At 45.6% G+C, this 13,644-nt stretch overlaps 1 protein-coding gene across 3 annotated transcripts in view; it reads left to right on the top strand.

Moving 5' to 3' along the window:
- Positions 1-13,644, top strand: part of ophn1 (oligophrenin 1) — a 211,963-nt gene that overhangs the window by 115,543 nt on the left and 82,776 nt on the right. For all 3 annotated transcript variants that reach the window (XM_067997231.1, XM_067997232.1, XM_067997229.1), the window contains exons 12-15: positions 5,419-5,452; positions 5,607-5,669; positions 6,549-6,623; positions 10,401-10,485. In XM_067997231.1, the coding sequence (XP_067853332.1) occupies positions 5,419-5,452; positions 5,607-5,669; positions 6,549-6,623; positions 10,401-10,485 (257 nt within the window). The remainder of the gene's footprint in view (positions 1-5,418; positions 5,453-5,606; positions 5,670-6,548; positions 6,624-10,400; positions 10,486-13,644) is intronic.

Raw genomic sequence — 13,644 nt, 5'->3', positions numbered from 1 at the left:
TTGTCCCAGGTGAACTTAGCTAATTCAATGAAGACCAGGATTTGAACCAGTAACCTATCATTCTAGTCTGCATGTCTCAATACCACTCCAGAGGTACATTTGTTCACTGAGCCATCCAGGGTTCATTAATAATGCCCAGGACCTAGGCTCTATATATGAGTGCATTTAGAAGGGTAGGGGAAACTTTCCATTCAGCAAGGTGACTTGAGTAAGAACACATTCCCTTAGAGAGCAAAACGTTTCATGCAACTCTGCAGCTGAGTTCCGAGCACTTGCATTTCCCAGTAATATTTGATTTTGATTTTTTTTTAAACACTTAATTCCCTGCACGACCTGGAGAAACCTCAACTCTCGGAGTGTGAAACACCGTCCGAAAGCAGCTCAGTGGAAAACTGGTGATTGCTGCCACCTGCTGTACATTTCATGCCACTGCAATTCTATTCCCCAACCAGATGTTTTAGCCTATTTTTGAAGGAATTAATCAACATCGTATCAAACTAGTTTTGCTGTGAGTCTACTCCAGACATCTGCCATTGTAGGAGGAAAGGGAATCTTCTAATGTTGCCTGAAGCTGGTTAATTTTGGAATTTGTGCCCTCTAGCCTGCTCATGGTCTCAGTAAAATCCTTGAGAACGGAACTCGATAGGAAACTTGATTCTGCTGATTGTGAGCAAATGCTAACCTATTTTTCCTCTCTGATTATGATCTCTTCTCTTTCCCACCCAGCTTGTTCTTGCGCAAGGTTATATGAGCTGGTTTACAAAGAGGCTGTGAGACTAAGGGGACTGGACCTAATTGCTGTAAACAGCTGTACATAGCTAAAATATGCCTGGAGCCAGCAATTGCCTGTGTTATATATTCATAAACGTCAAATCGAAAAGCTCCCAAAGTCTCCTGTTGTTCTCCGAATAGGAGTACGGGAAGTTGAAGTTTTTTTTTTCAAAAACAGGTATTAGTTCCACAGGCACCAGCAACCCTCAAGCATCTCCCCTAAATGATCATGAATGAGCCCAGATGCAAAACATCTGGCTGTTCAACCCCAATTGATTTTTTGTCTCCCAACATCTGTACGCGTGCTCGTTCCAGCAGAAGTCACTGAACAGCCATTGAGAGCAGGAACCCTGCTTAATATTTTCCATGGTCACCACAACCAATTGCACTACCCTTAAAGAGTTACATTTGTATAGCACCTTTCACAGCCTCAGGATGTCCCAACGTGGTTTACAGCCAATGAAGTACTTTTGAAGTGTAGTCACTGTTGTAATGTAGGAAATGTGGCAGCCAATTTGCAAGATCCCACAAACAGCAATGTGAAAATGCCAGACAATCTGTTTTTTAGTGATGTTGGTTGAGGGATAAATATTGGCCAGGACACTGGGGAGAAGACCCCTGCTCTTCGAAATAGTGCCATGGGATCTTTAATGTCCACCTGAGAGGGCAGACAAGGCCTCTTTTATTAACGTCTCATCCAAAGGATGGCACCTCTAACAGTGCAGCGCTCCCTCAGTACTGCACTGGAGTGTCAGCATAGGTAATGTGCTAAAGTCTCTGGAATGGGACTTGATCCCCCAACCTCTAACTCGAAGGCAAGAGTGATGCCACTGAGCCACGGCGAACACCTTGGCATTGTCTTGGCTGAGGTCACGTAACTGAGGCCAAACTTGGGACTTTCCTCATCTGTTTGATTCAGTACCACATCATGTGGTAATGTTTTTCATCCACTAAACCATTAAGGGTGGAACTGCTCCTCTTCCATTCTCTAACTGCTCATTTTATTCCATCTTCCTGATCCTCCTCCCCTCTTCATTCAGCGATAACAACATCTGCAGTGCAGGAGTTTGTAGGTGTGGTTTTTTTTGTCCGAACTAAAGACACCTGACCTTTTAAGGTGGGATATTTGCACCGTGTGTGTGTGTGTGTGTGTGTGTGTGTGTGTGTGTGTGTGCGCGCGTGCTCGTTCATATTTTACCTCAGTGGCTTCGAGGACAAACTTGCAAAATGTACTTTGGTGCAGATCGGTCAGATTGTACCTCACACTTACAGCCCTTGAAGCCGAAGGCTTTAGGCCTGATCAAGAATCTGTCTTGTCCCAGTTGTTTGTTTCATGGTGACCAAACTTTCAGTTCTTTTGTACTTGACAATGGGGCTGGATAAGGTGGGAAACGGTCGATGTGCTCGCCACGTCGTGGTATCTGTGCAAATCTGAATCTGATTCAATGACTAATTCTTGTCAAACTGCCCACTTAACAAAAGGTCACCGGGGATCCAGCTGAGGTAGATTTTAGCCCTAGAGTTCCTAGTTCTCATTTTGACCATGCCATATTTTATCTTTGGAAATATACCTCCTGAACCCCCACGTCCTAACTGTACTAAAGATGGATTTTATTCCTTATAATTGTTAGGAGTTTAAGACTTAGTTTACCAGCCAGTGTTTACCTTCCAAACAGGACAACAAAAATAGTTATTTTTCTCCTTCTGTTTTCTATTTGTGTGTATCTATCTTAATTTTCTTTTCCATTCTCTCTGTCGCTCCGTCTCTCTCCCTCCCTCTCCCTTTGCTGCCTTCTATTCAAATGCTGCTCTGCTATCTTTTCCTTCGTTGGAAAATCAAAATGATGAACCAAGAGCAAAAAAAAAAGTAGGAGACAACCAGAGAAATCAAGAAGTAGGGGTTATATGGTAACAAACCAGGGTTTTTAAACAGATTGTAGAAGGTCAGGAAGACTGAGGAAGGTTAGGTGTTCCCATTTTAAGATCCTTGGAAAGAGTGTTTTGAAGTAGGAGATGGTGCAATGACTCTTGATTTAGATGTAAGGAGGAGGGAACGTTTGCAAGAAGGTACATTTAGAGCTCGAGAGGAGTTCAGTGGAGCAGTGACTGCATGAGTGATAAAGTAGAGACGGGCAATATTGATGCTTTTCTTGAGTTAACTGCAGGGCAAAGTCCACAGGAAGGGCTAGCAGGCACGGAGTGAGGGGAGAAAAGAAGAGAGTGATTAGAATCTGTGCCCCCATTCACCCCCTTTCTCATCCCATCCAGGCTGCATGACCAGAAAAGGTAGTTGTAGTTATGGAGGGGTTGGCGCTGTAATAAATCCTGTAATGGACCGGAGTGGGCCAAAAAGTTTTATCAAAAACGCCTGTTCCTAACCCAATATTAACAGCTCATCAAAAATCTTAAAGTAGGTCTCATTACACCATCCTGGCTGGGCTCTGCGCTCGGCTGGAAACATGTTGTATCTGGATTCAGCTCAAAAAAAATCTCGGAGAAAGCATGAGAGTGTGCTGGTCACAGAACGATGATTCATTCCCAGAATGTGTGTCTAATGTGGAATGCTGGCGACTGTATCTCGGTACTTTTTTTTTCTTTTAAAAAATTCTGCTTCGTATAATCTCGTTGGGAGTTGCACAGAAGGATCCCTTCTGCAGATGTTGTGCGAAAGAAACGGTGCGGATCCTGGAGGCCACACGGGACACTCACTAATGGAAGCGCTGGAAAGGTTCAATGAATAGTTTTCATCCAGTTCCATAGGGAGTTTTTGAGAGACTGGATAACAACCGTTGCCAGTTTTCTGTCTACAAACTATCTTATTGATAGGCCATGTTCAAAACTATCTCCTTCCCCCCACCACCACCCCCCACCACCACCCCCCCAAACTCAAAAACAGAATCGTTAAACAGGCTCGAGGTGCTGAGGTTGTGTCCCTGATTGACCCATGTGACGGCAGATTCTGGTTAGACACTTGCTGTCCACGGCTTGACGTTGGGCAGCACGGAGACTTTACTGTTTCCAGTCCATTCCAAACTATGAGGAATTGGAGAGCTGGTCTATTCAAGACTAACCCAGATTTGGCTTTGGTGCAAGCTAATTGGCCAAAGAGGAGTCCGATCTGGAGCTCGAGTTGAATTCTCAATCATTTGCGGTGCATTCTGCTCTGAACATTCGTATTCCGATAGGCAGATCATAAAAAGTTATGGCACAGAAGGAGGCCATTCGGCCCACCGTGTCTGTGCTGGACCAGATCCAGACCAGCAAGTCTGGTTCATGCTACAGCCCCTCCAATTCCTGTCCTGTGTTGCTACAATGTGTAGCGAAGTGCGTGTGAATCAGTCAGGTCCTGCCCACGTGTGCACTTTCCAGCAACCACTAGATAGTGTTTAGGATTTTCTTCCCCCAGGTTGATGGACAAATGTAGCTCTCCCCACCTGCCCACTCCCGCCCAGTTTATAGAACCAAACACAAAGGGCCATTCTTTAAAACCTATTGGATTATCTCACCCTACTAAAAATGTTCCACTTGGTCCTCTCATAGGAACATCTCCATCCCTTGATTTGAGTAGGCATTGTCTAGTGGTCACATACTCTTGGTTGAAAGATGAATACCTCATCCATGACTAAGTTACCAGTTTCATAAAGTGAAGTCTACAATGACCTTGATCAGCTCACGAATTGCAGTTATCTTTCCACGTTAGTCAATGAGTACCAATAGAGCAGTACCTTGACTGTGGTGTTAATTCATTATAACTGTGTGGTTTCCGTTCTATAATGGGAATCCAAATGTTAGTTTGATTCAGTGATGGCGTTCCAAGACTGGACACTTCAGTACAGTGCTATGTAAATGCTGCATTGTCAGAGGTGTAGTCTTTCGGATGAGGCATTAAACCGACTTGGTCAGGTGAATGTGAAAGATCCCGGATCACTATTTGAAAGAGATCAGGGGAGTGTTCTCAGCGTCTTGGCCAACATTCCTCCCTCAACCAGTACCACCAAAAACACATTAACTAGTCACTTACCTCGTTGCTTTTTGTGGGACCTTGCTGTGCGCAAACTGGCTTCACTTCAAATTGATTTGTACGTTGAGAAACGCTTTGCAACACCCTGAGGACGTGAAAGGCACGATATCAATACAAGTTATTGCTTTGATCACTTCCGGAATGTTCTGTATGATACCAGTTGTATGGTCTGTATCGGTAGACAATGGCTGTTTTTATGGTCACTCGATTGAACAATACACAGCATACCACCACCCATCCAATAATGAAAAATCTCTCTTCCAGGAAGGTCCCAGCTCTGACCTCAGTCCTTGGTGAGTTTGTTGATCTCAGGCGGTTTGGTGATTGCAGTGATAAAATTAGCCTGGGTGCTCTTGGACTTGGGGGGCTGGGCATCTAGTCCTTCATGGCCATGCAGCGACCCCAACTGGAAAGCGTGTGCCATTGGGGGATAGAATCCTCCGCAGTCACGCACCCTGCCGACAGACATTTGGGAGCGCTGGAGGGCACCTGGTCTTTGCATCCTCGCCCCTATCATTGTGTCCGAGAGGAGAGGGAAAAATGAGCGTGGGGAGAAATGTGTTTCGGGCCAATCTTTCTATTGCCCTGAATTAACCAGCTATTGTCTCTCTGCTTCTGAATTCCAGATCTACATCACTCCGAATGCGAAACCAGAGGAAAGTACGTGTGCCATGCTTCACTTTATTTATTTATTTATTTACTTACTTACTTACTTACTTGGGTTGGCCATTTTGAAGTTCTGCTCTATTTATTGATTGCAGAGTCTTGCTCTCTCTAAATTAATCCTCACTCGTTTAATTCGTTTCTTGCACAGTGCAACTGAATGAGCTTGGCTTGAAGTTTGTGAGGAGATGCATTAATGCTGTGGAGTCCAAAGGTGAGTAAATTATCTTTCTGTTCCCATTATTAATAAAACCCTAAAATATCTCAAGCCAATGTTGCCATTTCAATGGAACCTACTGAGAGCAGATTTACCCTGTGCTGCTGGTACTGTAACCTACTGAGAGCAGATTTACCCTGTGCTCCTGGTATTGTAACCTACTGAGAGCAGATTTACCCTGTGCTCCTGGTACTGTAACCTACTGAGAGCAGATTTACCCTGTGCTCCTGGTATTGTAACCTACTGAGAGCAGATTTACCCTGTGCTCCTGGTACTGTAACCTACTGAGAGCAGATTTACCCTGTGCTCCTGGTACTGTAACCTACTGAGAGCAGATTTACCCTGTGCTCCTGGTACTGTAACCTACTGAGCAAATTTACCCTGTGCTCCTGGTACTGTAACCTACTGAGAGCAGATTTACCCTGTGCTCCTGGTACTGTAACCTACTGAGAGCAGATTTACCCTGTGCTCCTGGTACTGTAACCTACTGAGAGCAGATTTACCCTGTGCTCCTGGTATTGTAACCTACTGAGAGCAGATTTACCCTGTGCTCCTGGTACTATAACCCACTGAGAGCTGGAATTGCACTGCACCTCCAAGACTGCCTTGTACCATCCCATGGCCTCCCCTAATTTCCCAGGCAGTGCGTGGCAGAGTGACTGACGTGATGGGCTCATTTATTCCTCCATCTCCTCCCATGGATGGGAGTGGAGAGGGATGGCACTGGCTGGTTTGCAGAACAAGTTTCCTTTTTATTTCGATGAATAAAATGATCGCTCAGGAATTAACGTAGTGAAAAAAAAATACAAGTTTAATATTAAGCCCCTTATTAATAAAATAGTTGAATTTGGATTTATTTTTCATCTGTCTTTGCAGGGATCAGTACAGAAGGCATTTACAGAACTGTTGGCAGCAACTTCCAAGTACAGAAACTACTAACTCAGTATTTTGGTGAGAACACAACTTAACGAGGAAGTTACTGGTGTTCCCTCTCTGACCCCTTTACTCACTCGGCAGTGTTGCACCTCTTGTTATGGGGAGTCGGTATCGCACAAACCAGAATTGGGCCTGTTTAAGTGCCATAAGAGTATTTCAAGCCTTGTGTCACAAAGTGGCAACGTATAGGTTTGTGGGATATTCTCTATGACCTCCTGTACCAGTGGCCGTTCCCCAGCCCCCTTGCCAGTAACGTCCTGCAGAGTTCAGTTTTCCCAATTTGAGCAGCGTGACGAACTGGAGAAGCCTGCGGCAATCAGTCACCTTCATGGTACAATTCTTCCAATGTTTGGAAAGAAATCCAAAACCAATATTTAACGTTAATGAATTCCAGCTCTGTTCCTTTTCTTCTATTTTTTAATGTGTGATCATTTTACCCTATGCGTATTTTTTTTTTTAAAAGTGGGGGAGGATGAAAACATCAGTAATAAGTAAAGCATTGTGAAGTGCTGAAGTAGAGGCAGGAGTTTTGTATTACACTGTAGTATATTTTGAAGGCGGTTACAATGCAACAGCGACTTGCATTTATATAGCGTCTTTTAACATAATAAAAGCATCCCAAGGAGCGTCACAGGAGCTTTATCAGACAAAATCTGACACCGAGATATTAGGGCAGGTGACCAAAAGATTGGTCAAAGAGGTAGGTTTTAAGGAGAGGCGGAGAGGTTTAGGGAGGGAATTCCAGAGCTTAGGGCCTAGGCAGCTGAAGGCACAGCTGCCAATGGTGCAGCGATGAAAATCCACATTGCTATACGTGTTGAGGTAGATTTAATTCTTCTATATTCACTTTTTAAAAAAAAACCTATTTCATCGAATTATCACGACCCACACACGAGAGCACCATTTATCCAGGGGGTTTAGTAGACTTGAATCAACCTATCCAATCACAGTACGTAGTGCAAGCTGTAGAGTACCAATCCGAGGAAATCATGCTGAAACTGTATAGCGCACTGGTCAGACCACGAGTATTATCTCCCGTTCTGGTCACCTAGACGAGGCAGACATTCTATTCCTGGAGGCGATTCAGAGAAGAATCGTGAGACTCAACACTGGTATCAGAGGACTGAATTATGACAAGACTGGAGAAACTTGGACTTGAGGTGACTTTACAGAAGCGTATGTGGTAGTAAATGGCCAATAAAAGGTAGATCGGTATCTCTTAATTCAAATTAAACTGTGACGTTAGAACAAGAGGGTTTGCAAATCACAGTCACAAAATAGTTACAAATAAAGAAGGCCATCTAGGTCATCCATCCAGAAAGACTGTACAAATCTTCCCATCGTGGCATCCTCCAGTTCCTCTCATTGTGACAGCCAATTCTGTTTTGCAAATGATTCCAGTGTTTGCCTGCTTTACCCTAACTGCAAGTTCATTCCATGGGTTGATCAATCTTTGTGTGATGAAGAACCTTAGGAAGACAAATTTAGGACTGCTGTCAGGCGGTTTTTCTTCTTACAAGGAGCGATCAACGCATTGAATGGAATTCCAGGTGGAATAGAGGAGATGAAAACCTTGGAAACATAAAAAAAAACACAAGTTTATATACCACGGCTGGGGACTTGTAGGGTTTTGGTCAGTAATCTAAAATGGTCTTTGTTATCGGCATCAATTTTCTGATGTAATTTGCGAGAGTGGACAGGAGAGAGAATTTTTTTTTAACGTTATGTTGCATTGCAGGAGGTTGCAACAACCCTGTACTAAGTTGTAAAGTGCCCAAGTGACATTCTTCATAAGTCAGCCTAGATAGTGTCAGCAAACTGTGGAGGGCATTACAGCCGGGACAGATCCCGTGAGAAACCGTTGTATCTGCATACGCAAAGGAGAATATTAGATAAAGACACAAACGGGCTTTGGACGAGGTTTCTCCCCCGAGCCCCCAACCCCGTCTGCCCTCAAAAAGCCTGCTGACGCTTGCCATTTGTCAAGAATGTCCATTTGGGGTGAGATGCCAGAGGGTTGTCGGCACCTTCAGGGGTAGGTGGCAGAAAATTGGGAAAGAATGTAAAAAGTACCGAAAGATAAATATATTGTGGCAAAAGTTTAAGGTGCAGCATGAACTGCCTGCACCAGCCAATGTTGAATGATTTAGGTTGTTTCTTTTTATTACAGGCCATTCCAAGTATATCAGCAAGCTGCTGCAATCATAGAATGATACAGCACAAAAGGAGGCCAATTGGCCCATCGTGCCTATGCCAGCTTTTTGAAAGAGCTATCCAATTAGTCCCACGCCCCTGATCTTTCCCTATAGCCCGAAATTTTTTCCCTTCACGTATTTATCCAATTCCCTTTTGCAAGTTATTATTGAATCTGCATCCATCGCCCTCTTAGGCAGTGCATTCCAGATCATCACAACTCACTGCGTAAAAAATATTTTCCTCATATTGCCTCTGACTCTTTTGCCAATTACCTTAAATCTGTTTCCTCTGGTTACTGACCCTTCTGCCACAGGAAACAGTTTCTTATTTACTCTATCAAAACTGTTCATGATTTTAAATACCTCCATCAAATCTCCCCTTCTCCTTCGCTGCTCCAAGGAGAACAAACCCAGATTCTCTTGTCTCTCCACGTAGCTGAAGTCTTTCATCCCTGGTACCATTCAAATGAATCTCCTTTGCACCCTCTCTAAGGCCTTGACATCATTCCTAAAGTGTGGTGCCCAGAGTTGAACACACTACACCAACTGGGGCCTAATCAGTGTTCTATAAAGGTTTAGCATAACTTTCTTGCTTTTGTACTCTATGCCTCTATTTATAAAGCCAAGGATCCCGTATGCCTTTTTAACAGCCTTCTTAACTTGTCCTGCCACCTTCAAAGATTTGTGTACGAATACCCCCAGTTCTCTGCTCCTGTACCCCCTTTAAAATTATAGAATTTAGTTTATATTGCCTCTCCTCATTCTTCCTACCAAAATTAATCACTTCACGCTTCTCTGTTAAATTTCATCTGCCATGTGTCTGCCCATTTCACCAGTCTGTCTGTCCTCCTGAAGTCTGTTACTATCCTCCTCATTGTTTACTACATTTCCGAGTTTTGTGTCCTCTGCAAACTTTGAAATTATGCCAAGTGAAAGTCATTAATTTATTTGAAAAAGTGCAGTGGTCCCAACACCGACCCCTGGGGAACACCACTGTATACTTCCCTCCAGTCTGAGAAACAACCGTTCACCACTACTGATTTCTGCCCGTTAGCCAATTTCATATCCATGCAGCAACTGCCCCTCTAATCCCATGGGCTTGAATTTTGCTCACAAGTCTATTATGCGGTCCTTCATCAAATGCCTTTTGTAAGTCCATGTACATCAACTGCACTACCCTCATCAACCCTCTCAGTTACTTCATCAAATATCTCAATCAAGTTAGTGAAACACGATTTGCCTTTAACAAATCCATGCTGACTTTCATTTATTAACCCATATTTTTCCAAATGCAATTAATTTTGTCCCGATAAATGTCTCATTTTCCCACCACTGACGTTAAGCTGACTGGCCTGTAGTTGCTGGATTTATCCCCCTCTCCCTTTTTTGAACAGGGGTGTAACATTTGCAATAAGGCGACATACCCCTTCTGAATAAATGATGCACTAAACTTTTATGTTCTCTGCTTGCACTCCCAGAAACTGTGGTCACTGTAGAAACTTAGGAGTACAGCATGGTTCCCATGGGTTTAATAAACTGTCCTTACTGATCGAACTATGCAGTGATTGTGGTTTCTTTATTATTTCTTGTTCCTTAGATCCCAATCATCCTGGTGATGTTGACCTCCAGAGCAACGAGTGGGATATAAAAACAATCACCAGCGCACTGAAGCACTACCTCAGGTAGGAGACCCCACAAGCCACTTAGAGTAGGATGGTGCTATGCTGCCTCCATCTATCGACTACACCTGCGGGAAGTGATATTTGTGACAGAAATGGAATATTTTTGTCAGTAGTTCAAAGGTTATGTCTGTGTGCTATGTCATAGAATCATTCAGCCCATCGTGCCTGTGCAGTCTCTTTAAAAGATCTATCCGATTAGTCCCACTCCCCTGCTCTTTCCTCATTAGCCCTGTAAATTTTTTCCTTTTTCAAGTATCTATCCAATTGCCTTTTGAAAGTTACTATTGAATCTGCTTCCACCGCCCTTTCAGGCAGTCCATTCCAGATCACAACATGCTGAGTTTTTTTTTTAAAACTCTGCTCTTCTCCGCCTGCCCCCTCCCCCCTAATGGTTCTTTTGGCAAGTAGCTTAAAAGGCAGATTCTTTTGCAAGGTACTGCCCTCAAAATGGCTTCTGTCACTGGAAATTAAGTATATTTCTCTGGCCTTGCCTGACTTTTAAAAAAAAAAAAAAATGATAGTCGAGCTGTTGTTCACTAAAGACATAGGGCCCGATGTTAGCAGGGCTGCGGGGCTATCGGGCGCGTGGGTAACGCGCCTGGTGAAATTAGTCCGCTTCCCGCGCGATTGTAGCATACAATCCACTAATTGGATCCACTTACCTGCTCCTCCGGGTTCCCCGCTGCTGATCTGCGCGTCGGGCGGGCTGCGCATGCGCAGTAAGATCTGTCAGCTGGAGGAGCTCTATTTAAAGGGGCAGTCCTCCACTGACAGATGCTGCAAGAAATAGCAAAAATTACAGCATGGAGCAGCCCAGGGGGAAGGCTGCTCCCAGTTTAATGATGCCTCACCCCAGGTATCATTAGATGGGGTGAGGAGGAGGGGGAGGACAGAGATCTTCCACCCGGCGGGCGGGAGGAAGCGGCCCGCCTCCGCCACCAGGAAGGCCTGGCTCGAGGTGGCAGAGGAGGTCACCAGCGCAACCAACATATCGCCCACCTGCATACAGTGCAGGAGGCGCTCCAATGACCTCAGTAGGTCAGCCAAAGTGAGTACACGTAGTCTTTCCATCTGCCACATCACCGCCCCCACCCCACATTTTCAGCACTGCCAACACAACTCTGTCACATCACCCCTCACACCCACTCAAACCTCATCCTCATCTTACCTGCACCTACTCACCTCGCCAGTACTCATCCCGCCACTACCACTCAACCCAATCCTCATACAATCTCATGGCTCCATCCCATACTCACCCTCTCGTGCATCTCTTTCACGGCCAGCCTCACTCAACCTGCCACTACCTGTGCTGCAGCCACAGGGCATGCATCACATATGTGCAGTAGGCAGCGTAAGGCAAACGTGTCGTGAGCATGAAGGGGATGCACAAGGGTGTTTGAGGGTTTGTCATGGGTGTTACTTATATTGAATTTCTGACCAACCCACATTACATATTATATTGGCACCACTACTGCCACGTCTTCGCGAATCCCGTCTGGTTTGTGCAATAATGCCCTTTCCTGAGGATCACTGAGGACCCGCAACTGATGCCACCCATTGTGTCACTGCAGAGTGGGTGTAGGTGTATTTGCAGGGCTCTTTTGCGCAGACGACTGAGAGACATCGGCGATGTCCCCGGTTGCACCCTGGAAGGATGCGGAGGAGAAGTTGTTGAGGGCAGTGGTGACTTTGACAGCGACAGGTAAGAAGATGGTGCTCGGGCCAGCCAGGAGCAGCTCGGCATGAAAGAGGCTACAGATGTCCACGACTACATGTCGAGTGACTCTGAGCCTCCGTGTGCACTGCTGCTCAGAGAGGTCCAGAAGGCTGAGCCTCAGCCTGTGGACCCTGTGGCGAGGGTAGTGCCCTGTGCGACGCATCTCTCTCTGCGGTTGCCCTCCCTCCTGCTGTGCAGGTGGATGTGTCACAGCACTCTGTTGTGGAGCTCCACATGTCAGAGGTGGACGGCGAGGCTGGTGATGCTGGTGATGCTGTTCACCCTCCGAGGAGGTCATGACTGCAGCTACGGCGGCCCCCATCCGCAAGATGTACATCTGAGGGGGTCCACAAGGTAGGTACATATCTCTGGACCCCGGGGTAAGTGTGCAAGTTGGTGACTTTGACCGTCAGGAGGAGGGTGGTGGAGGCCAAACTTTGTCCCAAGTGACAGAGTGGCCTCCTGCAATGAGTGAGGGTCTCCTCCACCCCCCCCCCACCCCCCACCTGTCAAATGGACCTTTGCAGCTGCCACAGGCTGACAGCTGCAACACGTCCATTTGAACTGGGAGTGTTTCCCCCAGTGTGGGAAACAGTCCCGATTTGCTCTAAAATCCCACCCCAAAAGAGTAACTAGGGAGAGAGTAGGGCCTCTTAAGGATCAACAAGGTCATCTATGTGCGGAACCACAAGAGATGGGTGAGATCCTGAATGAATATTTCACATCGGTATTTACGGTTGAGAAAGGCATGGATGTTAGGGAACTTGGGGAAATAAATAGTGATGTCTTGAGGAGTGTACATTTTACAGAGAGGGAGGTGCTGGAAGTCTTAACGCGCATCAAGGTAGATAAATCTCCGGGACCTGATGAAATGTATCCCAGGACGTTATGGGAGGTTAGGGAGGAAATTGCGGGTCCCCTAGCAGAGATATTTGAATCATCCCCCGCTACAGGTGAGGTGCCTGAAGATTGGAGGGTAGCAAATGTTGTGCCTTTGTTTAAGAAGGGCGGCAGGGAAAAGCCTGGGAACTACAGACCAGTGAGCCTGACATCTGTAGTGGGTAAGTTGTTAGAGGGTGTTCTGAGGGACAGGATCTACAGGCATTTGGAGAGGCAGGGACTAATTAGGAACAGTCAGCATGGTTTTGTGAGAGGAAAATCATGTCTCACGAATTTGATTGAGTTTTTTGAAGGGGTAACCAAGAAGATAGATGAGGGCTGTGCAGTAGACGTGGTCTACATGGACTTCAGCAAAGCATTTGACAAGGTACCGCATGGTAGGTTGTTACATAAGGTTAAATCTCATGGGATCCAAGGTGAGGTAGCCAATTGGATACAAAATTGGCTTGACGACAGAAGACAGAGGGTGGTTGTAGAGGGTTGTTTTTCAAACTGGATGCCTGTGTCCAGCGGTGTGCCTCAGGGATCGGTGCTGGGTCCGC

This window comes from Heptranchias perlo, chromosome 15 (genome assembly GCF_035084215.1).
Source record: "Heptranchias perlo isolate sHepPer1 chromosome 15, sHepPer1.hap1, whole genome shotgun sequence".
Classification (NCBI taxonomy): domain Eukaryota; kingdom Metazoa; phylum Chordata; class Chondrichthyes; order Hexanchiformes; family Hexanchidae; genus Heptranchias; species Heptranchias perlo.
This window is presented reverse-complemented; position numbering and strand designations above follow the sequence as displayed.